The following is a 26918-nucleotide window of genomic DNA, read 5'->3' on the forward strand; positions in this document are numbered from 1 at the left end:
ATTCCAAAAAAGCTATTGATGCACAAAATTTTCCTTGCAAATGATTTGAGCAGAGGTCCGTCATAATCCTTGTCTGACCCTGCCGATGAATCACTGTGAGAGCAGGGGAATCCCCAAAGCAGCCTTCTATCACTCAACTGTTCGGGGCAGGAAACCTTTTTTTTTTTTTAATGGACACAGATGTTGTGCATGTGTTACCCAAGCATAATATTTGTCTCATTAAAATTTTAAAAAGCTCCCTCCACTGATGATGGCCCTCCCTGAGTTCCCCCGATGAACGGCACCAGGGATCGACCCCCCCCTGCCCCTGTGCTAGTGAAAACCGGCAACAGGGATGCCCACTCCCTCCTGCTATAGCAGTCTTCTCTCCTGCTGATTTTCGCTCGCGCGGTGGTGGTGGAGGGTCAGTCCCTGGTGCTGTTCATCAGGGGGACATCGGGGAGAGCCATCTTCGGCAGGGGAGGGGGCTTTTTTCTTTTCTTTTTTAATGAGATAGATTCTGTGTGTGTATGTAACACAACATCTGTGTCCATTAAATTTTTTAAAAAAAGAAGAAGAAAAAAAAAAAGGTTGACCTATCGGTAAGACAGGTTTTGACCGGTCACATTTTTGGATTGCTAAACCCATCCCTGCTTTTTGTGCATCGCCAAGCAATGTTAGTGCATCATTAATCTTATCTATTGTTTTGCCTTTTGTCTTTGTTTTGTTCTATTTCTATCATTTAAATTTCTCCAGAATTCTACTGTTCAACGGTTCCCCCTTCTGCATCTATTCCTTTCTCTCCTCTCTTCTACCTTCCAAAGTATTTAGATCAATGCTGTCTTGTTAAAATGTTTATTTTATTTTTATTTTTCCTCTAACTCTACTTTTCACTTCTCTATTACCCTCCAGGTACTTTAGTTAGATTGTGAGCCTTCGGGACAGTAAGGAAATTTTTCAAGTACCTTTCTTATTTCTAATCTTAATGTATATTTTCTGTAAACCGCTTAGAACCTAACGGATGTAGCGGTATATAAGAAATAAATTACATTACATTACATTACATTCATTCGGCTAGTTTGCATGGCGTTTTAATACTAAATAGCTATTTTGCATGACCATATTGGAAAATGGACGATCGAGGGGAAAAACAAGCAGTGAGCTAGCTGTTTTGTGCATCGGGCTGACAAATGTGATTGTTGCTAAAGCAGTCAAAACTGGTTTAGCAACAATCGTTGACTTTAGTGCATCTAGCTCAGAGATGCCTCAGCACAGACATGGAGAATGAGTTGTCTCTCTCCCCCCTAGATCAGGGTTGAGGTACATTGGCAAGATAGCCTGAGAAAGAATGCACTGCCACCGCTCAGGCTTCTGTCTGTTCTGTGACTGAAGTGGGAAGAGGCGTTTTTTACTTTACTCCTAATCCCCATCTTCTCTATACGGTTCTGGGTTTCAGGCTAACCAAAATATACAAGTCAATTCAATCTGCTAACCAAATGATTTGAAATATACCATTTGAATATTAATTGTGGACAGCCTGAAAAGCTAAAACTGTAATACAAGACTAAAGGGGAGAGGGAAAAGGATAAAACTGAGTCATAGAAATATTGAAATATTGAAATTTGGTTTCCAGTGCAGTCAATTCAGTCTTTTTAGGGTTTGAAATGTTTTTCATGAATATTAAAAGACAAATAACAGTACAATGCACAACTCTTAGAAAAAATGGTCCTTATATCCTAGTCCAATAAGTGGAGTAAAGATCCATTCAACTCTCCACAAACCCCTCCCCACCCCATACAACAAGTAAACAAAAGTAGGAAGCATAACCATTAAAGGTTCAGTACTCTGTTAGGGCATGTGATGCTAAGGAATTCTAAAAGGGCTCCCAAGTATATTGGAATAACTTGTCTTTCACGGGACTCAAATTGCCAATATCTAATTTTTCATATGTTAAAATAAAATTTTTCATATGTCAATAAATATGTCAAATAAAAATTTTTCATATGTCAATATAAAATACTTCCTATTTTATATTAAGGGATTCATCAATGCAGCATATAATGGCCCTGCTTCACTATTATATACTGTGATAACTTGCCTGTTAGTAAGCTAGCCTGATAGGCACATTAAAAATTAGATTCATAAGACCATAAAAATGGTCCATCTAGTCCAGTATCCTGTGCCAAAGGAGACCAGTCCAGGTCACAAATATCTGGTAGAAACCCAAATAGTAGCAACATTCCATGCTACTGAACCCAGGGCAAGCAGTGGCTTTTCCTGTGTCTGTCTCAATAGGAGACTATGGACTTTTCCTCCAGGAACTTGTCCAAACCTTTTTCAAACCCAGCTGTTACTACATGCTCTGGCAATGAGTTCCAGAGCTTAATTATTTGTTGAGTGAAAAAATATTTCCTCCTATTTGTTTTAAAAGTATTTCCATGTAACTTCATTGAAACAGCAAAAAAACTGATATGCTTCTTCTACCCATTCTACCCCACTCAGGAATTTGTAGACCTTAATCATATCCACCCTCAGCTGTCTCTTTTCCAGGCAGAAAAACCCCAATCTCTTTAGCCTTTCCTCATATGAGAGGAGTTCCATCCCCTTTATCGTTTTAGTCATTCTTCTTTGAACCTTTTCTAATTCTGCTGTCTTTTCTGAGATATGGCAATCAGAATTGAATAGAATAAATACTCAAGGTGAGGTCGCACCATGGAGCAATACAAAAGTATTATAGTATTCTTGCTCTTACCCTGTTTGCTTTTTTGGCCACCACTGCAACACACTGGTTCACAAATATAGACAACAGTTCTTAAAGAAAGTACTTTTTTTAGTACAGTTTTGTATTCACAAATTAGATATCTTTTTAGAAACGTCACGGCTCGATAGTAGTACCACAACAGTTGCCAACAGGTAGGTAACAGGAAAATAGCAGCACACATTCACTACAAGATGTACGTCCATGGGTAGATATGAATAAATATATTGCCTATTGAAATTTCTGCAGGTGTTGCTTTTGAAGCCTTAACACCATGGTGCTTCTCTGAGGAAAATGTTCCTTCAGATTTTGCCTCTGTGAAACTATTATTTTTACTCTTTAACAAGTGTGTTAGAGATAACTGAGCTGCTGGTATCTAAAAGCAAGCTGTGAAAAGGAATTTTTAACCAGAGTGATAAAAGCTCAGCAGTAGGCATTTTATTCTAGGCAGAAAACTGGAAAGGAAATGGTCTTCTGCTGTTCAGACACATAAGGCCCATAGGACTTTGTGCAGCCTGGAAAGCTCCATTATCCAATCTGTGCCCCTGTCCCCCCACTCCAATCTTACTGTGCCTGTGCTCTTTCAGCATCACAATTTGGTGCCAATCACAGGTTCCTTGAGTTTTAAAGTCCAGTGTTGGCAGTGTGCTCCTTGGATGCTACAGCCTTAAACTGAATCAATTCCATGCTGCGCAGTATGGCAAAGAAATAGTGGCTAGAAGGAATCCACCTTAGGTGGCATACACAGCTGCTAGAAATCAGGAGCCATGGGATACAGCTTAGATATCACCATAGCTCCTCGCAAGAGCCCCTCTGGCATTTCCCAGTGCTCAGTCAGTATCATAGCGATCTCAGGATATCCTGGAGCTTGTCTCCTCAGGCTGCTTTTTACACAGATTGAACCAGTCTGAAACCCTCTACCCCTCTAGTCTCCACATGCTTTTTCAGTGGGGGCATGAAGCTGGCACCATCTAGGTCTCCCAACTAGTGTGGGGCCTGAAAGCACTCACACGCTTCAAACAAAATCAGGTGAGAAGACTCCCAGGGGCCAAACCCCAAATGAATCTAAGTGTTTGGGCAGGTTGGCCAGACAGGTGCCCTGCAGCAAGTGTGGCCCACCCAGCTAGAGACTTCAGAACCCTGAGTATGCAGCTTTTCCCAAGCAGAGCTGACCCAGGACCACTGGAGAGCTCTAAAACACTCAAAGCCTTGAATAAATTAAATTAATACCCAAAAATAATAAATATTAAGCACAGCAGATTAATAAAACACCTTCTCACTTGCAGAAGGAAAAAAATAAGAAGAAAGGGCAGTGCCCGGTGATGCTGGGAGGCAGAGTTGAAAATGTAAGATGATATCTTCTGCATCCCTCGTGGGTGAAGATGCATTAACCATAGGTTCAGGACTCATGTGCTCTTTGCACAGGAATTGTCAATTATCAAAGCTGATTGGTCTTGATAAACAATTAATTTATGCATGCAAATTGGCTATGTGCACCAATTTTCGTGTACAACTCATAGCACCATATACAGAAATTGGAGGTAAATGACTTACACACATCAGTTATAGAATAACACCTAGAACATATGCATGTGCATAGCAATTAGTGGCACCTATCACACATGTACGGGCTAATGTTCTGTAACATATATGCACTATTGACGCCTAATTCCAGTTGCCAGCTGACAGAATTGCCATACAGATGTTTAATCATCCTAAAGCACACTGAAATGATATTTGGATAAACGGCTGTGCAGAAATCCAAATAAGCCTTTTTTTTTTCAACCAGTGATGACCAAATACTTATAACATTAAAAGAAGAATTTGGGAGAAGAAAATGGATGGAATTCTTACCTGGATGCTTGTTATGGAGGTATACTGGTAGGCTTTAACCATTGTAAAATTGGCTTCAACATCAGCAAGTCCCAAGAAAATATATTTCCACCACTTCTTTTTCAGGATGTGTAAAAAGTTGTCCTCGCCTGATTATGGGGAAATAAGCAGCCATGTAATGCTTGCTGTGAAACACTGCATATTCCTGTTCGGCATTCGATATTCAAATATATAAAACTCACAATTCACTCAGAAAGGACTAGGGGTAGTTAATTTCAGTAGTAACCCTCCCCCAACCTGGTTTCCACCACCCCCCCGGTCCTTCCTGACCCCCCTTGACAAAGTGCTCATTTCAACTAGGGCTTTACACGAGGGCCTAAGGGAGTCATTCTCCTTAATCTAATCCTATGTAGTTTTTGTCCTCTGAAATTAAACCACATTAGGACTGCATTTTCACTACTTAACTGTACAAAAACATAGGTTTGCAAAATGAGATAACAATACATGGAATTGTTGGCTCTTACATACTGACATCAAGAAATCACCATTTCAATATTTAAAGTGCAGACGCCTCCAAGTGGAAGTTGCTGAGCACTATGACATTCATTTTTTTTACTACTATTTATCATTTCTATAGCGCTGAAAGGCGTACGCAGCGCTGTACATTTCAACATGTATGTTTGTAAAATGGCTGCTCCCACTGCACATGCTGTCAAATATATGTGAAGTCCATGTATTTTGGGAAAAAAACCTCTGCACTAGCAAATCCTTTTCTAAAATACCAGTAGAACTGAACATGTTCCTGTTTGGACATTTCAATTCCGACCTCTACACTCTGTATATAATGGGGTTTTTTGTGTGCTAAATATCTAGTAGTACAAAATCAGAAGGTTTTATTGGTAGTAGCTTGAAGGCTGTGAAATGTAAGGTTTTACAGGACCCAACCTTGAAAATGAACAAACATATAATACTGTACCGGTAGAAAAATTGTTTGTATGAAATGTTGCCCCTTTCAGCAATCCGAAAATAGAAACAACCAACTCATTAAATAATAGGACTGCAAGAGAAAAATTCTGTTGTCCAGGAGCAGAGAGAGAAAAATAAGACAACTAAGCTTACAACAAAAGCAGAAATTACTTATCTCAGTGAGAATAAACGCAGAAAGCATAATAAGAAGCTACTTATGATGAAAAGACAATATTGTCTCAGTTACAAGACAGTATGAAGATGTGCGAGGGGAGGGACGCAGCACTACTAAGGGCTAGATGCACTAAAGATAGCGACTCAATCGCTGTTGGCCAATTCTCTGGCTGATTCTCCAACAGCGATCGATGCACTATCAAGTTTGTATGTACATGATTTACACAGTTACCGACAGGTCTAGAGCAATCGGGTTTTACAATCAGTAAAACCCGATGCTAAATAGCCAAGCGATGTTAGTGCATCAATTACTTGGTATTTTGCATGGGGTTTTACAAATTTGCATGAGTCAGATAGGATCGGAAAATGGGCGATCACACGCGGTAGGCCGTTTAGTACATTGGATCGATTATCAGCGATTGTCTCTAAACCTGTGAAAACAGGTTTAGCGATGATCGCTGACTTTAGTGCATCCCCCAGTAAGTGTCACTCCAGCTTTAATCAATCTTTAATCCCATTAAAAGGATTATCCTGCCTGAAACACTAACCCCTGCTCTACTAATCTAACCACAGAGCTGGGTTAAGACCTGACTGAGAAGCACAAACTAGGGGCTGCATGGTCCCTCCATCAGAAAAATACTACATCAGAAAAATGGCTACACCGTGACTAGACCCGGGCTTAAATAGAATGGTGGTCAAGGCTCTGGTCATTTTGTTGGGTAGAATGGATGGACCGTGAAGGTCTTTTTCTGCTATCATTTACTGTATTACACGAGACCTCTAGAAGGTGAACCACACAGAACAACTTTGTTTTTTTATCTCCATCTGCTAGTCAATGGATATAACACCCAATTGTCTAGACTAGTCTGGAATGAATGACAAGGAAAGATACAATTGGACAAAACAAAGACTGGTTCAGCTTGTTAGGTTGCTATTAGTTCCCTATTTAATAAGGTAAGAGCCATAAATGTATCTGTAGAGATTATCAAACACAGGGATAATATTACGACGAGAACATGAATGATTATTGTTCATACCTGTCCTTAATGCCAGCACCATGGTATAAACCAGAAAAAGTAAACAATAGTTGATAAAACTTTGAAACATTGGCGTATTGACTTTGTAGACATCTGCTAGATACTGACTAGTAACTGCTGTCCCACATATAAACAGTGACACCATTTGTCCCAAAGCAACTGTCTTCAAAAAATACCTGTGAGTGCAATGGAAAGAATACAAATTATTAGAGGGAAAGCCCAGCCATAAATCACTTCAAGAGAAGGAGGAAGAGAAGCACAGGAGAAAGGAGAAACAATCCAAAGTGACCTGCTAACAAGCTTCTGGTTAAACTAGTTTCACCATCTTTTACTGACAGCAATGCTGACTCAACAACCTTCCCTCATTACTTGTGGACCTCATTAGATGTGGTTACCACACTCTTGCTGAATACAATTTTATATATCTATTTCATTTCTATTCCACTTTCTACACAATCTATCCCCAATTCCTGGGCATTTACATTACTCAGATAATAAATTTTATACAATTTTATATATCTATTTCATTTTTATTCCACTTTCTACACAATCTATCCCCAATCTCCTGGGCATTTACATTACTCAGATAATGAAAGATTAGGTTCTTACCTTGCTAATTTTCTTTCTGGTAGAAGACATAGGATTCTGTACTATAGCTTTTCCTTCCCCCTAGTCACAAACTTTGCAGAAGGGTGTCACTCAAAACTTCCAATTCATCCCCTTTAGCACTGGAGAACAACTCTCTCTTTAGTTAATACCAAAACAATTGAATTCCACTGAAACAAAACAAAAGAAAAGGGGAAGCATTGGGAACTTCCTGAGCAGCAAACCACATTCTGTTCTGCTCTGTAACATATGATAAAATAGCAATGGCATAGGGGCGACACCTGCAGGCATAAAGGCTATTGGGGTGGTGTACAGTTGGTTTTGGGTGAGTTTTTGAGCGCTCTCTGTACAATGTAAAGGGTTATGATGGGATATGTAACTGGGAACCTTTATGTGAAGTTCACAGTAGTGCCTCACTGCTCTACTGGTATGTCTGTGTGGCCAGTCTATTAAAAAGGCTGGCCTTTCCTTGGTGCAAATGGCTTGTTTTGGATGGTTTTCATTTAGACATTTTGTTTTTCTAAAATGACCAAAAAAGAAACATACTAAGGGTGAACACGTCTAGAAAGGTCATTTTCTAGGATGCACCGGGAAGAGGCCTAAGTCCCTAACTGGCCCAGATACCTAAAGCCCCACCCATTAGAGGTGTCTTAAGCATCTGATCCAATCAGTGCCTTAGGTGCAAGGATGTCAGGGGATAGGGTAGGGGGATGGGAAGAGGGTGGGAATACCTCCTGCTGAGGGTGTTGTCAGGGGAGTGGGGAATCACCAGTGGCGGGGGGAGTGGGCATCCCTCCTGCCAGGAATGTTGGGGAGGCTATCAGGGGTGTCGGGGCACTGTCGGGGGTGGAGGACCCATGTGGCAAGAGGGAGTGGGCATCCCTTCTGTCAAAAGTGTTGGGGAGAGCTGTCAGTGTGTTGTGGGGTGGCAGTGAGTATCCCCAGCAGAGGTGGTGGCAGAAGGAACGAGTGGACATCTCTTCTGCTGGGGTGAGCAGCGGGTTGTTGGAGGACGGCGGCAGAGTACACCGGTGATGGTGGCAGCAGCAGGAGGGAGTGGGCCATAACCTCCTGCCGATCTTATACAGGATGTTGGGGGTTGGGCAGTGGCAGACAAAGGGGGGTGTCACCAAGAGGAGGAACTCTTCTTTCTGCTTCTCTCCCTGCCAGTTAATCAGCTGAGCCTGCAGGACTTGGGAAGACCTGCAGCTCAGTTGATTGGGGCAGGGAGAACAGCTTTGACAGAAGGGAGGAGTTGTGTTTAGCGATTGTTCTTCTGAGCAAGCGCCAGGCACAGTTCATCTCGCTAGAGGATGATACAGGAGCAAATTTTTCCCCGTCCTTGCGGGAACTCATTTTCCCATCCCGAGTTCTTTTCCTGTCCCTGCCCCATTCCTGCAAGCTCATCTGCACAAGTCTCAAACACTTTAAAATCATACAAGTTTGAGGTGTGTGTGGTTAAGGTAGAGCTTAGAGGAATGGAGCAGGGACATGGACAGCGACAAAACTCACAGGGACGGGATGGAGAAATTGAGTTCCTGAGGGGAAAAATTTGTCCCTATGTCATTCTCTACCTCCTGCTCTTTACCGGCGATTCTCTGCACAAATAGAGTGCATATAATTTGCATGTTATTATGATGAGAATCGCCCATAAAATAAAAGTCACTCCCACTGCAGGCACTAAATCAACTTGCCGGACTTTACCAACGAGTTTTGAGAATCTTCCTCTAAGTGCATAGCCCTCGAAGGAGACTGCCCCAACTTTCAGCAGCTCTTCGTTTAGCCTGCTGTAATCTTCAATCATATTCTAAGCAAATAACAATATTTTAAAAAGATACATTTAGGCAGATAACAATATTTAAAAATAATACATCAAATTTCTTAGCAAATTTACAATAAATCAATTAATATAATGTTTTTAAAATGTTTTGAAAGATATAATATGAAGAAACTCCTTAATTCAGTAGGAAGATCATTCTAAAGTTTGGTTCCTACATATTCAAAAGATTTACTCCTCAAAGACTTCAAACAAATATATTAACTTCAAAAAATGCTGGAATCGAGAAGCAATCCTACTTAGTGGAAAGAATAAATATCTTAATAAAGCTTCAGATCCCATATCATATAACATTTTATATATCAACGTAATTACTTTAACTACATCTTACTAGGGTTTCCAACTGGCTCCAAAGATTTCAAGCTGATCCAGTCCTTGTTTTACCTCACTGCCTGCATATACATGTAGTTTTGCTTTTCCTATGGAACATAAGATGTGCCATACTGGATCAGACCAACAGTGGCCAATTCTAGACATAAGTATCCAACAGGCTACCACAAAGCAAATCCATTCCTTATTGCTCACACTATGAAACAAGGAGCAGCAGTTCCAAGTCTATGTAATAAAAGGAGCAGATACAGCCAGATACTGAAAACACTGCTACCCATGCTGCCCTAACGAAGCCGGTTTGCAACTGCTACATGACTATAAACACAGAAACATAGAAATATGATGGCAGATGAAGGCCAATCTGCCCATCTACAGCATCCACTATCTCCTCCTCCCTCTAAGAGATCCCACATGCCTGTCCCACCCTTTCCCTAAATAATGATCATTCTTAATGATTGTATGGTTTTTAAAAAAAACTTTTGTTAACCGCATAGAACTTATTAAGTTATGCAGTAGAGAAGTTATTTGTTATGTTATGTTAAAATTGTGTGGAATATAAATAAATAATAGAATAGTATTTACTAATTTTAACTGGAAAAACAAGATCTCCATGCAAATAGGGTTAATAAATCAAGCCTCCAAAAGCCGAAACATTTTTATAAATCACTAGCCCACTACTCTTTTTTCTATACTGGGGATAATTAGATTGTGAGCCCACTGGAACAGACAGGGAAATGCTTGAATAAACTGAACTATTTTTTTCTTCTCTACCTCACCTGTTTCCAGCATTACCAAGTAATTCAGTTAAAGGAGGGAGACTTCTGAAAGACTGGATACAAAATAGATCCTCCACATCTGTCATATTAGCCAGATAGATCACCTTAAATCCAGTGGCTCCAGTTTTTACCCAGTTGGTCTTATCTCCGGAACCACTGCCTTCATCTAAACATCTAGAGGATCTGGCTTTTACCCAGTTGGTATGCTCTGCTATCACTGTCTCAGTCAGTCACTGTTCTGCCCCTAAATGTCAGAATATTTTTTTTCTTCAGATTAATGGATCTGGCGGTCCCCTCCGGATCCTGCTCCAATCTGCTCCTGATTTTAAATTTACAAGCTAAAAATGCTAGAAAAATCCCTGATTCTACCCACTGAAATCAGCGCTGCAGGTTCCATAATGCACCAAGATGGGGCTGTTGGAAATCCTGGAAGGGCCAATAATTTTCCTTCTTGAACTGGGTAACTTGGCAGCTCTGTCTTTCTGTTTCTTTCCCTGCTCCTCTTTCCAGCAGGTTGGCTTCATCCCCTGCCTCCCTCTTCAGGAACCCAGCTTCAGCCCTCTCTTCCCTCTCCCAAACTGATGTGGGGCCCCGGGGAGAAAAAGAATGCAGTCTGCCACCTGGGTACAGTGATTCTAACAATGACTCTCTGCTCACTACCAAGCACAGGATGTGAGAAAACTTCAAAATCTAGATACAGAACTCAGTAAGTGCACAGGACAATGGGCGCTGTGGAGACAGAAAGACCCAAAGACACTGGGTCCAGTTCTATGATTTCTGGGACCAGTTCTATGATTAGATACAGAATGGGAGGAAAATTTTTGTTAGTGTGACTATCAGGAAGCTAAGGGTCCTTGTTACTAAGCTGCAGTAAGTGCTACTGTGTATTTACCACTACTTAAAATGGCACATCATGGGACATAGTCAGGCATTCTGCGGTAACTACCAAATCAGCATGCACTAATGATGTACTAAAAAGGATTCGTTATTTTTTCATTGAGGGGACATGTCTGGGAGTGGAGAGTGAGCATGCCAGTGCTAAGCAGTTAGTGCGGCTACATCATCGAGTGCTAACTAGTTAGTGCAGGATTAGGGCATGAGCCCTTACCATCTATAAAATGGGTATTGGTAAGTGCACAAGCACTCATTTCTTTAATGGCTGCAGTAAAATTGGCCTTAGGGCAGTGTATCACAAACTGTGCGCTAGTGGTGCTACAAGATGCTGGCGAGGAGAGGCACGAGTGCCAGCTAACTGCCTACAGGACATGCCTCTTGCAGCGAGAGGCACATCCTGTAGGCAGTTAGCCAGCACCCGGGTGCACCACTTCTCTTCACTGCCTCTCCTGCTCCAACACCCCCCACTGGCAGCACAGTAAACTCCGGGACTTCACGCATGTGCAGATGTTGACATGATGATGTCATGCATGCATGTGATGTCATCACGTCGATGTCCACACATTTCCAGGTACCCTCCAGCCCCGCCCCAGAGTTTACTGTGCCGCCAGGTAAAAAAAGTTTGCAGTGGGAAAAATCCCACAAGTGTAGGTACCAGTTCTGTGGCTGCTTGAGCACCTCTAATATTGAACAAAGTCCTTGACTATGTCTAGGGCGAAGTAATTGGCATTGGATTTAGCACCCCAAATCATTCTGAAAAGTTGACTCCTATGCTCACAAGGTTGTGCTAAAGGTTAGTAGCTTAGTAAAAGGGCCCCAAAGTTACTAAGAAAAGGAACGAGAGAACTAATTTCATCCTTTTCCAAAACAAATGAGCTGAAGGGAACGTGAATAGCACACTGCTTTGTTAACTGTTTGCCCTCTGATTTTACGTACGAGGCGAGGCCTTCTTAAACTGTAATCCCAACACAGTTACTCGAACCTTGGACAAAGCAAAGGCATCTCCACATGGCTTCGGCCCGCCTGCGTCCAGACACGCGCGGCAGGCGTTGGCTCCGCGTAGTACTCACCAGCTGCACACTGCCGTTCTCAACCTGGCCAGAGAGTTGTACCAGCTCCAGCTCTCCCGAGTCCGTGGAAGCGCCGGCTCGCCCGATTCCATGACTGAACGCGAGCTGGGAGCTGTCCGCGGTGCCGCATGCGACGCGCCCCCTCAGAGCGGCCTGCCGCACAGAAACGAAGGCCGCCGCCGGCCGGCTCGGGGCGGGATGCGCAGCCCGGGAACACACGCCCGACACAGCATCCCTCTCTGTCCCGGGCCTGGAGTTCCACGTGTCCCTCCCCACCCCGGCCGCGCGCACACGGGGAGGGAGCCCGACCTCAACCAGTCCTTACGTCAGAAAAAAAGCGCCAAAACCTTTCCCGCCTTCTGTAAGGAATGATCTTCCTACTGACAAATAAATACAAAGATAAGATGTCCCTCGAAGTCATTATCTATTTCTCAAGAATATCGCGGGGTGGGGGGCGATGCCAGCAGTACAAGAGCCTGTGGGCTGGCTCCGCTGACGAAACTGAAACACACGGATATCTAAGAGGCATAGCTTTGTGGTGTCTGCACTAATCGAACACGCTCTTTGGGTTTTTACTGAAGTCAGTGTATGTGAACTATGAACCTGTCTCAAGTCCTTAGGTTTTACTCCAGTGTATAGTCCTCGGACCCTGATCGCATCCATCAACCCCTTGTTTCATTTCTGTCCCAATATGATCCACTTCCAACTTCTTAGGTGTTACCCAAGTGCATCTTGCTCTGATTTTCTTCACCTCCTCTCCATCCACCCATTCCTTTATCATTTCATGCCTATCCCTATGTAATCCCCTATCAAAGTAGGAGAGCACCACTTAAGGGCAGCTACCTTGCATTTTTTTTTTTTTTTTTAACTTGCTGTTCATGAGTTTGAACTACAAGGGTCAGAGGCTCCCCCAAGCAAATATTTTCAAGCTTCAGACCGTTTCTTCCTACTTTTTTTGGGTCCCCCGCTTAGTGGAAACCAGTCCAGGACTGGAATGTGGCACAATCAGGCCTCATCCGCATCTATGCAGGAATTCCCTCTCCCTCAAACACATTTGGTCTGGTCATTGCATCAAATGAACTCAACCAGGGGCCACATACCAGCGCTTCCTAGGATCAGTAGCATGGAATATTGCTACTCCTTAGGTTTTGGCCAGGTACTAGTGACCTGGATTGGCCACCGTGAGAATGGGCTACTGAGTTTGATGGACCACTGGTCTGACCCAGTAAGGCTATTCTTATGTCAAGGATGGACCATTCCAAAGAGTCAGATTTACCACCCCTAAAGAGTAGGGTATAAATTTAGAAAAAAGTTAAATATGGTATTGCTTTGCCATAATAATTTGAATGCTGAACGAAGAAGGGAAGTGATATGGTCTAATTATGAACTTTGATTAAAAAAGAGTAAATGTGATAGGGACTGCTAGTGAGTCCATGACAGAATGGCTGTGTAAAACATTTGATCCATCTGTTTCCCTCTGTCATGACTCCTACAATATTTGTCATCATAATAGCTAGTTCTAAAGATCGCAAACCTGATTCACACTCGCCTTAATAAGGCATGAAACAAATGATACAAGATCCTTTATCACCATGTAAAACTCAGCCCAAAGTGCAGGAAAAAAATTACAATGTCTTACCTCTCACAGTTCAGTTCATTACAGTACTTTTACAACTTACCAATACTTAATTTATTAATAAATATCATAATAATTTAGTCAGTGAACCTAATCCCCATCACTCACACTCACTTCCCAACTTTCACACACATACTACAGTGATTGTGATTACTTTTATCCAAAACTGGATCTTGGTTAGTTCATGAATCATGAGTTCATTAGTCCATGATCATCTAGTCAGAGAGGCTTCAAACTCAGAGTTGCACAACAGTCTAGCACAGGGGTGCCCACACTTTTTGGGCTTGTGAGCTACTTTTAAAATGACCAAGTCAAAATGATCTACCAACAATAAAATAAAAAAAAAACATAAAGCATACTGAAAGGCAGAGAAATTATAATTCATATTCATATTCTATGCAGTGCCACCTCAGTAAAGCAAATAATAGAGGGGATAGCGCACAACTCTGTCTAGTCCCCTGAAAAAGCTCAAACTCCATAGTATAACTGCCATTAACCAACAAACAAGCCAAAGGTTGATTATATAAAAAACGAACCCATCCAATATACCTAGCAGGGAATTTAATCTGTTCAAGAACTGCAAACAAAAATGCCCACCCCACCCTATCAAAAGCTTTCTCCGCATCTACTGCTAACAATAAAGCTGGATCTTCAGAAATACTGGTCTCATATAAAATATGCAATATTTGTCTTATATTGTCTTGCGTTTGTCGCCCTAAAATAAAATCAGACATCCTGATGAATTAATCGGGAAGTACAGTTTGAAGTCGATTAGCTAAAAGCTTAGTAAAAATTTTGTAATCTGTCCACAATAATGATATAGGGCGATATGATGAACAACAATTGGGATCTTTACCTGATTTTAAAATCAAAGAAATCCCAGCCAATCGCCAAGAATGTGGCAAAACTGTAGTAGCAACTATATCATTATAAACCTTTGTCAAAAGGAGCGCTAACAAAATACCAAACATCTTATAGAATTTATTAGTATAACCATAAAGTCCAGGTGATTTTCCCGCAGGTAAATTTTTAATAATTAATAAGACCTCAGACACTATAATAGGTTGTTATAAAACTGTCATTTCAGCTTCTGTAAGCTGTGGCAGGTGGGTTTCAAACAGAAAAGCTGAGACTTCATCCCCTGAAGGCTCCACAGCAGCATGATATAATTCCTGAAAATACTGAACAAACTCAGCATGTATAGTGGCTTCATCAGTTACCAAAATCCCTGTTCGTGACTCTATCTTAAATATATAATTACGTAATCCCTGCTTACACAATTGATGGGCTAACAGTCTGCTAGAGTGATTACTAAATTTTAAAAAAATGCTGCTGGGTAAGATTAAGCTGATGCTGAATATCACCCAACTCCAAAGCAGATAAGCGGAGCTGAGCATCATGCAAAGCTTGATCCAAAGTAGGGGTCTGAAGTCCCTGCTTTTTATCCCATTGTAAAACAGCCAACTGATCTCTAAGTTGCCCCTCTTGAAGGGATTTCGCCTTAGAAACATGAGCCTGTAAAGATATAAGAGCTCCTTGTAAAACAACTTTCAGACCTTCCCACAAAACTATAGAAGAAATGTCAGGAGTATCATTAAATTCAAAATATTGTAAAATTTGTTGACTAATAAATTCCACATGTTGCGGGTCATTTAATAACACATCAGAAAATCTCCAGTATCTATTCCCAACTCTAGCCTCCCTAGGACAGAAAACTCAACACGGGGGAATGATACGACCAAATAACCAATATCAGCTGACTGTACCTCCCCAAAAAATTCCACTGCACCCAGCCACCAATCAATACGAGAGTATGTACAATGTACAGAGGAATAATAGGTATAATCTCTAAACTTAGGGTGAAGTTCCCTCCAGATATCCAACAATCTCAGTTGTGCACAAAAAGCAGCTAGTCTTTTTCCCCGCCTGAGCATACGGAGCAGAACTCGTAGAATTATCCAGCAATGGATCCAGGGTCAAATTGAAATCACCGCCTACTAACACAGGTCCCTGAGAGTGCTGTAATAAAAGTTCTGATAATTTATTTAAAAAATCTGATTGAGCACTATTTGGGGCATAAATATTCAATAAAGTACAGACCAAAGATCTCTGTTGAACAACTAATAAAAGATATCTACCCTCCCTATCTCTCATTACCTTGGAGATTTGCCAATTTAACGAATTAGCTAATATAATTCCCACACCATGCACTTTCTTTTGAGATAATGAATAAGAAGCTAAATATATTCTTTTATATTTATTATGAGAAAGAAGGGATTCTCCAGATGGGAGTAGATGGGTCTCCTGTATAAAACATACATCAATCTTCAAGCGTAACATTTCCCTAAATAAAGATCGCCTTTTTTGGGGAGAATTAAAGCTTTGCATATTAAAGGACATCCATGTAGTAGCCATTAAAGGAACTTGGCAAAAAAAAAAAAAAAAAAAAAGCTATACCAGGACACCTATAGAGCACCCTGATACCAACAGAGTCTAAAATACATTATAACTCAAAAATACTATTTATTATTTTATTTTTATTATTTATATACCACTTATATCCTAAGTGGGTACAGAAACTGAGACATCTGGTGCCACAAGTCCCTCTACGCCCACCAAGATAAGGTGAACTTCTGCACAAGTTTTAATGGAATAAAGTTTGCCTTGATAACAAAAGGATAGTGCAAAAGGATATTTCCATTTATACTTAATGTGATGAGCCCGTAAATGTTGTGTCACGGACCATAACTCATATCTCTGCTTTAATATAGCTGCAGCCAGGTCCTGATCGTGCATTCTGCCACTGTATCGTGCAATGGTGCGCCCGCACCTGGAGTACTGTGTCCAGTACTGGTCACCGTACCTCAAGAAGGACATGGCGATACTTGAGAGAGTCCAGAGAAGAGCAACTAAGCTAATAAAGGGTATGGAAGACCTCTCATATACTGACAGACTGAAGAAGCTGGGGCTTTTCTCCCTGGAAAAGCGGAGACTTAGAGGAGACATGATAGAAACCTTCAAGATCATGAAGGGCATAGAAAGAGTAGACAGGGACAGATTTTTCAAATTACGGGGAACCACAAGTACAAGGGGGCACTCAGAGAAATTGAAAGGGGAAAGGTTTAGAACAAACGCCAGGAAGTTCTTTTTCACTCAGAGGGTGGTGGATACATGGAACGCGCTACCGGAGGATGTGATAAGCAGAAGCACGCTACAGGGCTTCAAAGAGGGTCTGTACAGGTACCTGGAGGACAAAGGGATTGAGGGGTACAGATAGGAGTAGAGGTAGGTAGTAGGGATAGGATTAGAGGCAGTTACAAAATTAGTCAGGGACACTGTTCAGGCAATTAGGCCTGATGGGCCGCCGCGGGAGCGGACCGCTGGGCAGGATGGACCTCTGGTCTGTCTCAGCGGAGGCAACTTCTTATGTTCTTATGTTCTGATAAACTTCCACTGACTAAGTGTCCCAAATAAAATTTTCCAGGTGGCGCGCCTTAGCCAAAAATGCTTCTTTTAGCTTGTAGTCTGAAAAACAAGCAATAATATCTTTAGACATATTAGAGCGAGTATTACCCAAGGCTCGATGAGCGCGATCAAGTTTAAATAAATCAGGCTCCATAGGTACTCCATTGTCAGCCAAAAGATGACCCACCAACTTTTTCACTACTTCCTCCACATTCTTATATTCTGAAGTTTCTGGAATACCACGGAACCTCAAATTCAATCTTCTACTTTTGTTCTCTAAGTCTTCCAACTTTTCAGCCAATGTCACCTGGGAAACCTGTATTTCTTTCACTGTATCACATAAAGTAGTCACCGCTCCATGTTGTTCTTCCATATGCGTTTCCACTTCCTCCACTTTATGTCCCAGATCTTTAATCTTTGACATGAGATCCACTGCCAACAATGCCAGCTCTGATCGAATAGCCCCCAAATCAGTGCAAATTTCTTGCATCCAAAAGCAAAGTTCAGCTAAAGGCTCCAATACCAGCCCTTCCCAAGCCCAGGGCCGGATTAATGAATAGGCACAGTAGGCACGTGCCTAGGGCCCAAAATAGTCAGGGGGGCCCGCTGAAGGATGACTTACCAATATGCCAATTTTTTTTTTTCAGACGGCAACAGGCCCCCCCTCCACGGCAACGGGCCCCCCACCCTACAACAATGATAACACCAGCCACCCCCCCCTGGCATCAAGGAATGACAACACGGTCTTCCGCCAGCATCAAAGGCAACACGGCCAACTTAGCTCCAAGAAGGTCCCGCGATGAATGCATCTGCCGGTCCATCCCCCTCCTACGTCACTTCTTCCGGCTGACGCAGTTATCGTGGGATCTTCATGGAGCTGAGCCGGCCGCGTTGCCGTTGATGCCGATGGAAGGCCTCATTGCTGTCCATCGATGTTGGGGGGGGGAATCATTGGAATCATTGTTGGGTGGGGGCCCATTGCTGGGGGGGGGGTTTCCGTTGCCTTGTGAAAAGGGTGGTGGAGGGAGAGAAATGGGGCAGATGCTGATGGAATTGGTATGCAGGGAAAGGGAGAAAACATAAGGGGAAGGATACTGGATGGAATTGGGTTGGAGAGAAAGAAAAGGGGCTATGGATTTCTATGTTACTTTGGATTTCTGAGGGTTTTTTTATTGTTTGAAAAGAGCCTCTTTGTCTCCTCTTCTTAATATTCAATAATGTCTTTTCCTCTTAAAATACTATCTCTTAATGTCAAAGGATTGAATAACCCCTTTAATCAAACATTTTGGTCATAAGTAACAAAACTATCCCCTGATATAATCTCCAAGGAACACACTTAAATGAGAAATATATACATTTGTTAAAACATTCTAAATTCATATTAGGCATTGCCTCACATGCTGTTGGAAAAAATGGATTGGCCATTTACTATAAATCCTTTCTTCCTTTGACTATTGTATCCAATTCTGCTGATCAAGTAGGTAGATGATGTCACTTAACAATAAATATAAATTCCTTTTAGCTATCTATGTGCTATGTCTACCCTCCAAAATGTGACAATCCTCTATTTTAAAAAAAAAAAACTTAGAAATGTAATTATGGATTTATCCCCTTCTCATTTAATTCTGGGAGGTGATTTCAATTTAGTTTTGAATACCCTATTGGACAGAAAATCCAAATGTCCTCTTCTATATTAAAAAAATAGATCATTTCCTCCCCGCTTTGTGGTCTGGCATCTCTCTATGTTTCTCTTACCCTTCCAAATCCCCTTCCATCTGCCTTAGTCTGGAATCTCTCTCCTTCCATTCCCTGGTCTGGCATCTCTCTATCCTTCCACCATCCCCCATCCAGTGGTCCTGACATCTCTCTCCTTCCCTTCCACCCTTTCTATTGTTTGGTATCTGTCTTCCCTTTCAGCCTTGATTAGAATCTTTATCTCCTTCCTTCCCCCTCCCATGGTCTGACATCTCAATCCCCACCTTCCCTTCCCTGGAAATCTTGCATCTTTCTCTAACAGCGGAAGCTGGAGCGGCCCGCTTCCCCGATGCATACCTTTCCTAACCTTCAAATACCAATCCAACCCCCCCAAAAAAAAGACACGTAGACCCGAGTTTAGAAACCTGGCCGCAGCCCTGTTTATTGTAAAATAAACATATTTAAATAACATTTACATATAGTAAACAACATATACAAACATCATTAAATAACAGTTTATCTAATTAAACCAACACAATGGTATCACCTTTGTGACCCTGATCCCGAGCTACCGACTTAGATGAAAATGGCCCCCGACCCTGCCGTCTAAGCAAGGGTCCGAGGGGTGGCATGTCCCCACATGCCCCATTGTCCAGGGTCATCCGACCCACCAGGCACGGCTCCCAGCCGGCCCACCACTCATCCCATGATGAGACCAGCCGCCAGTAGCTTGGGATACCGCCAACCAAAAATCCAACCCTGCACCTTGCAGAACTAACGGGCGGGAGGGCTGGAAAGCTGCCTCGGAGGATCGGAAACTGTTATGGTCCTCTGAGAGCCCAGCTTATATACCCCTTACCCACCCTACCCTGCAGCCCCGACTCAGCCCTATAGGAGGTCCCTCCCACGGTGGGAAAGACCTCCTCCCTTCAATTTAAATTCCCTGCCTGCCTAACCACCCCTTCCTAACTTTTACCCGACGGACGGCTCCGCGGGCCTCCCAGCTCCGCGTTAGAGCCACCCGTCGAGACAAGCTCTCGGGCTTTTTATTTCCTCTTCAAGACTGCAGTCTAGCATCTCTCTATTACCCTTCCCTTTCATCCCCTTGTTTGATCTCTCTCTTTTTCCCTCCCCCCTCCCATGGTCTGGAATCTCTGCTACTGCTTCCCGCCAATGCAGGGACAGGAAGCAGCAGCAGAGAGAGAGCATTCGTGCTGCTGGCGGCCTAAATGAGAATGGTGAGCAAGTACTGAAACTCAGCAGGGGGAGAGGGGGGACTCTGGATAGGTGTGTGGGCCACCCAGAAGGTCATTGCGGGCCGCCATTGGCTCACGGGCCTTGCAGTGAAGACCACTGTTCTAGAGCTCAGCAGACAGTCTGCATGGCATTACATAACAAAATGGTTATACAGTAACAGCAATACCAATGTATTCTTTGGTCAGTATTAAAGAATACTTCTTTGGTTGACAGCACAATTGCATAAAGTGCTTTATTAAGAATCTAATCTCCTGCACAGAACAACCAAAATTATCTGTTTGGAAATGAGGAATGGATTAAGTTGGACAAGAGTGACAAAGAAAGCTCAGTGGCAAATTTCAGCTATTGAACATCTGATTAAGCAGGAACTGTAAAATAGTTAAACATCTATTCTAAACATTGAAAGGTGGATGTGGATTTCTAAAGCCAGAAGAGGAAACCGAGTGGGGAGTGGGACTGTGCACATCAACCTTGTAATCAGCAAGTTTATTAATGTAAACCCAGCCAGCTGATTAACTGTATCCATGACATCCTGTTTGTCTGTCTTGCCTGTTTAGATTGTAAGCTCTTTCGAGCAGGGACTGTTTTCTTACTCTTTGTGACTCTGTACAGCTCTGCTTGCGTCTGGTAGCGCTATAGAAATAATTAATAGTAGTAGTAGTAGAATTTGTCTTTAGTGCACAGTCCCACTCTCCACTTGGTTTCTTGTTCTGTTCTGCATGGGGTTGGTGGTTTGTACTGATTTCTAAAACCACCATTTGCATTGATAGTGCTGTTGAAAATACATATAATCTATCTCCCCTGCCCCACAACCATGATAAAACAACTACAAACAGTTCAAAACACAGCGCTAAGACTTATCTATTCACTGAGGAAACACGACCACATCACGACGGCATACCTCGATTCACACTGGCTCCCAATACAAGCAAGAGTACAATTCAAATTCTACTGCCTAGTGCCTACTATTTAAAACCATTAACGGAGACAGCCCAGCCTACCTAAACAACCGCCTAATCCAAACCCACAAACTGTTCACACATCCCCCAATCAGAGACGTCAGACAAAAAAAACTGTACGATGGCCTTCTAGTCACACAAGCAGCAAAACTAGACTGCCAACTCTCCAATTTACAGATAACAACCCCAGACTACAAATCGTTCAGGAAAGAGATAAAAACCATCCTTGAAGACAAACTAACACCACAAGACTCATCCCAATCCTTGAAGACAAACTAACACCACAAGACTCATCCCAATTCTCTGAAGCAACCCGCTCTACTCTTTAATTCCTCTGGAAATGGCCAGATAACTCCTTTTGTAATCCGCCTTGAACCGCAAGGTAATGGCAGAATAGAAATCACTAATGTAATGTAATATAATCAATTAAGTTAGACATTGAGAGGTCAACTTTAAATATGTTAGACATTTACATGTCAATGTTTAAACCTCTCAGTTAACAGTTTTATAGACGCTGGTCAAGGTTCATATTTAAATACTTCACATGTATTCAGTCACTATCCATAGAAATTGTAGCACTGAATAAACCTATAGCCGGTGAACTATATATACAGTAGTGATATTCAGCCACTATCTGTTAGCTAAGCAGTTTAACTTAAACAAGCTTTTTACTATCCTATCTTACACTACTTAGGTATACTAATCAGTTTATGTTTATTCAGTTTCTTGATATATCACCCTTCAAAGTGTGCAATCAGGCCTAATTCTATATATGGCATCCTAAGCTGTGCATGCAAATTGGTGCACATAGCCAATTTGTGTATGCAACTTAATTGTTTAACAAGCCAATTAGCAATGATAATTGGCTACTAACACCTAATAATTGTCACTAATTAGAAGTCATGCACATAACTTTGTAGGCACATTCTATAAAGCGTACATCATTTCTAGTGTGCAAATCTCAAAGGAGGCATGTCCTGGGGTGGATCGTGGGCATTTCTAAAAGTTAGGCACACAGAATATGCTTGATCTGCACACAACTTAGGCACAGGTATTTAGTAGTGCTGCCTGATTCATATTGATTCACCGATTCAGTTTGGCTGAATCAATTTGAATGGATTTGTTTAAAAAAAAATCCAAACAAACATGGAAGTTATATCAGAAGAACATAAGAAAGGCCATCTCCGGAACAGACCTTAGGTCCATCAAGTCTGGCAATCCGCACACGCGGAGGCCCCGCCCAGGTGTACCCTAGCATAGTTTTAGTTCTCATATCACTCTAAGCTTCTCGTAAGGAGATGTATGTCTAGCTTACCCTTACCCATGTCACTTTATGCCACTCATAAGGAGATGCACATCTAACTTACCCTTAAATCCTAGAATGGTGGATTCCGCAATTACCTCTTCTGGGAGAGCATTCCAGGTGTCCACAACTCGTTGCGTGAAGCAGAACTTCCTGATATTTGTCCTGAACTTGTCCCCCATTAACTTCTGTCCATGTCCTCTTGTCCGTGTCACATTAGACATTGTAAATAATTTTTTTTCCTGCTCTATTTTGTCGATTCCTTTTAGTATTTTGAAAGTCTCAATCATATCCCCTTGCAGTCTCCTCTTCTCGAGGGAGAACAATCCCAGTCTCTTGAGTTGTTCCTCGTATTCCAAGGGAAAGCTCAAGAGCAGGTCAATGAGAATCAGCAGTGAAGACTGAGAAGATAGTGGGGTGGGGTGCTGCACTGCTTCCTGTGCCGCTGCCACTGCTGCCATTGTTGGACCCGTGCTGGGGAGTTGCTGCTTTCTGCTTCTGCTGCTGACAGGGGGGGACTGGAAGATAGAGGGAAGGGAGAAGGGATGCTTGACCTGCAAGAGGGGGGGGGGGCAATTTGGCTCAGGCTGAAGCTGGTGGGGAGGGAACGGAAGGGAAGAGAGAGGGTGCTGGCCACATGGGGTGGGGATGGTGGTGGTTGGAAGGAAGGGAAGAAAGACACAGTGCTGGGCATATGGGGGGGGGGGCCTAGAGGGAAGGGAGAGGGACACTAGATTGAGGACTGGAACTAGAAAGGAAGGGAGTGAGGGTGATGGAATTACAAGGAGTAGAGAGAAGGGAAGGGAAGGTAAAGATGGAAGATGAATGGTTAGCACGGAGAAAGAAGAAAAAGTCAAATGGGCAGGAGACCCTGCTGAGCGAGTTAATAGAAGACAAACAGAAACCAGAGCCTGGGAACTAACATGATTTGAACAATAAAATTACAAGACAATAAAAGGTAGAAAAAAAAATACTTTTATTTTCTATTTTGTGATTACAATACATCAGATTTGAAATGTGTATCCTGCCTGAGCTGGTATTAGCGAGTGCGAGCTAGAACTTAATAGTGTTTGTTTTGTTTATACTTGACAGTGCCAGTGTGGAGTTGGAGAGGGCAAAGAGGATGGGGTGGGCAAAGAGACAGCTTTAAAATTAGCTGATGGGTTTACTTTGCAATGTCATAGAAAGCGAATTGAATCATGTCAAATGGAAAAATTGATTCAATTGGCAAAATCAAATTGAATCACATCAAATGGAAAAATTGATTCAATTGGCAAAATCGAATCAAATCAAAATATATATTTTCTGAATTGAACAGCTCTAGATTCTGGGTGTGCCATGAGAGATTCCAGAATTTTACTTTATTTTTAAAAATTCCCTTCATAAGTATACACAAGAATAGATGACATGTAAATCGCGTATGCTAGAGTCTGTCAATATTGTGAGCATCTGTGTGCTTAAGGATACAACCTCTCAGACAAGCATCATTCTTTGACTTGATTGGTCCTTGAAAACTAAAGGCAAGTACAGTAAAACCTTGGATTGCAAGTAACTTGGTTTGCACATGTTTTGTAAGACAAGCAAAACATTTGATTAAATTTTAACTTGATATGTAAGCAATGTCTTGCAATACAAGTACATACAGTATACACACATCACATCATCACAACTGATCCGATGGTTCTTCTCTGACACTGCAAGAGTGAAGTGACTGTTCTAAACGAGCAAGGTCTTGCAATACGAGTACATACAGTATAAAGGCATCACATCATCACAACTGAGCCGATGGTTCTTCTCTCTCTGATGCTGTGGGAGTGTAGTAACTGTTCTAAATGAACGAGGTCTTGCAATACAAGTACATATAGTATTTTGTATTAAAGTTTTTGGGTTGTGGAACGAATTGTCCGAGTTCCATTATTTCCTATGGGGAAAATCACTTTGCTATACGAATGTTTTGGATTACAAGCATGTTTTCGGTGTATTTTGTATTAAAGGTTTTGGGTTGTGGAACAAATCGTCTGAGTTTCCATTATTTCCTATGGGGAAATTTGCTTTGATATACAAGTGCTTTGGATTACAAGCATGCTTCTGGAACGAATTATGCTTGCAAACCAAGGTTTTACTGTAATTTTATTTTTTATGCAGTAGTTATCTTAACTTGAGCAATAAAGTAATCAAGACTTACCCCCTCTTCTATGAAACCATGCTAGCGTTTTTTAGCACAGAGAGCCATGCTGAATGGCCCATACTGCTCTCGACGCTCATTGAGTTCCTCTGAGCATTGGGAGCAGCGCGGGCCATTCAGCGTGGCTCCCCGCGCTAGAACTGTTAGCGCAGTTTCGTAGAAGAGGGGGTTTGTTACCATTTGGATCTTCTTATCTTTGCAAACTTGGATTTCAGCTCTGACAGAAATTAAATTGAAAAAAAGAGAATGACTGCAGATGGTGGATGTTGAAATGCTTGTTTTCTTGTCCACTATTCAGCCACGTTTTTTTAGTTAATTTGCACTCAAAAACAAGCACATCCATCACATTGATTAGCAATTCTGTCTAGTTTCACCCTGTTACAATTACCCATACATATTTGTAGCCTAAAGAACTTTAAATAAATAACTCTCAAATTGAATTTTCTGTTGGTGTTGCAGTTTTATAATTTCAATTATAATGTGCCATGAAAAAAACCCATTTGCTCCATTTAGTGTGCCAGAGCTAAAAAAAAAGTTTGTTACTGGCCTAGAGCATCCCAAACCTGTGCATGGCTAGATGAGCTTTTAGGCTATTTACAAAGAAAATGCGCAAGATAAATTTGTATATATTTTTTATTGTTTATTAAACTGTATACTATAACACCATTTTTGAAAGTGCATAACAGCAATTTATAATAATATGTTTCTTTATATAAAAAGGACAGGAAAAGAATACCATAACTTTATAAGACAGCTGAAAGAGAGTAGGATGCAGCAGGATAGGAGAGGGAAGCAGGAGGAGTCGGAGGGGGGGGGGAGAAAGGAAGCATGCAGGAAAATCTAGATCCATATTGCCACAGCATCTGTACTTCCAAACAACTAGATCAGTGGAGTCCACCAGGTACTATTTTGAGGCCCTCGATATGTTTATCATAACCACAAAAGTAAAACAAAACAGTTTTTTGATCATATGTCTCTTTAGCTATGAATGACAATATTATTATTACGACTTAGCCAAAAGGAAAGATTTATAAACTCTAAAGAGTTTTACCTCATGCAAAATTGTCATTTTTTTTTAGGCCCTCCAAGTACCTATAAATCTAAAATGTGGCCCTGCAAAGGGTTTGAGTTTGAGACCACTGATCTAGATGAAGAGAGTGGTCTTTAAAGCAGATCCAAACCTAGGATAGGAAAGTCAAGTTGAAGTGGGGCAAAAAAAACAGAAAGTAATATGTCAAGTAGAATCAAGAGAGCACCACAGGAGGAAAGGCTAATCTGACTCCAGTGAGTGAATGTAACAAGTGAGGAGTTTGGGGAACAGGAAAGTGAAGCTAAATAAGATAGGCAACCTGTATAGAGCCTTATGTGTGAGAGTTAGTATTCAGCACATTTGAATTATTTAATGTATAATTGTTTTGTAAAGCTAGAAAACCTGATTGACCAGGGCATCCTCAGCAAAGGCTTGTGAAGCCTATATTATTCTCCTACTTAAATAATATTACTTATAGATATAAGCATTCGCTTATCCAAAAAATCAACATCTGTTTCATCAACAGGGAAATACAATAAAAAATGTCTCCTCTGTACTTACCAAGAACATACTTTCTTCCTTATCTTCACCAGTATACCTGCAAGGCTTCCACTACTCTGAGCAGGTGATGGGGAGGATTCGTTTGGATCAATGACTTCCATTATTTAATCCAAAGAAGTTACTGAATTGTAGCCGCCAGGCAAGAAGATTCAAAGGTGAGTGTAGAACTGTTCAAAGTACCAGAGTGTGTGCTTCTCTGCTGGCACAGCTCATATCTGTGCACTGCACATAATACAGTTAAATCATTAACAGTTTGCACCAGGCTAGTCGAGACAAGTAATAAATTAGAGATAGATTGCTATTCAAGGAGAAACACGGTGGTTTTATAGTGCATGTTCTGAGTCACCCAAATGTGGTAGCTAGAAACTTTTATAGCAGAAAGTTCTTTGCTGACAAATGCAACTACTACTCATAATGCCTGTAATCTCTAAAGGGTTTCTTTATGCAGCATTGTACAAACACACAAGACTGTCCCGTCTTGGCAGAACTTACAATCTAATGAAAACAAATATATATGGCAACCCCCCTCTTTTACTAAGCTGCAGTAGAGGTTTCTATCGTGGACCG

The 26918-nt window shown here is 41.7% G+C and overlaps 1 protein-coding gene across 4 annotated transcripts in view; it reads right to left on the reverse strand.

Moving 5' to 3' along the window:
• SLC35F2 (solute carrier family 35 member F2) overlaps window positions 1–26918 on the reverse strand; it is a 72766-nt gene that overhangs the window by 22610 nt on the left and 23238 nt on the right. Inside the window, exons 1-3 of one of the 4 annotated variants that reach the window (XM_033949722.1) lie at window positions 26352–26532; window positions 6748–6923; window positions 4592–4719 (exon numbers count right to left, since the gene is read on the reverse strand). In XM_033949722.1, coding sequence (XP_033805613.1) covers window positions 4592–4719; window positions 6748–6923; window positions 26352–26452 — 405 coding nt within the window. In that variant the 5' untranslated portion in view covers window positions 26453–26532. Of the gene's footprint in view, window positions 1–4591; window positions 4720–6747; window positions 6924–7356; window positions 7676–12260; window positions 12650–26351; window positions 26533–26918 lie in introns of those variants that run through there. The other 3 variants (XM_033949723.1, XM_033949724.1, XM_033949726.1) reach the window with 3 other exon arrangements.

This window comes from Geotrypetes seraphini, chromosome 6, assembly GCF_902459505.1.
Source record: "Geotrypetes seraphini chromosome 6, aGeoSer1.1, whole genome shotgun sequence".
In the NCBI taxonomy this organism is placed as follows: Eukaryota; Metazoa; Chordata; class Amphibia; order Gymnophiona; family Dermophiidae; genus Geotrypetes; species Geotrypetes seraphini.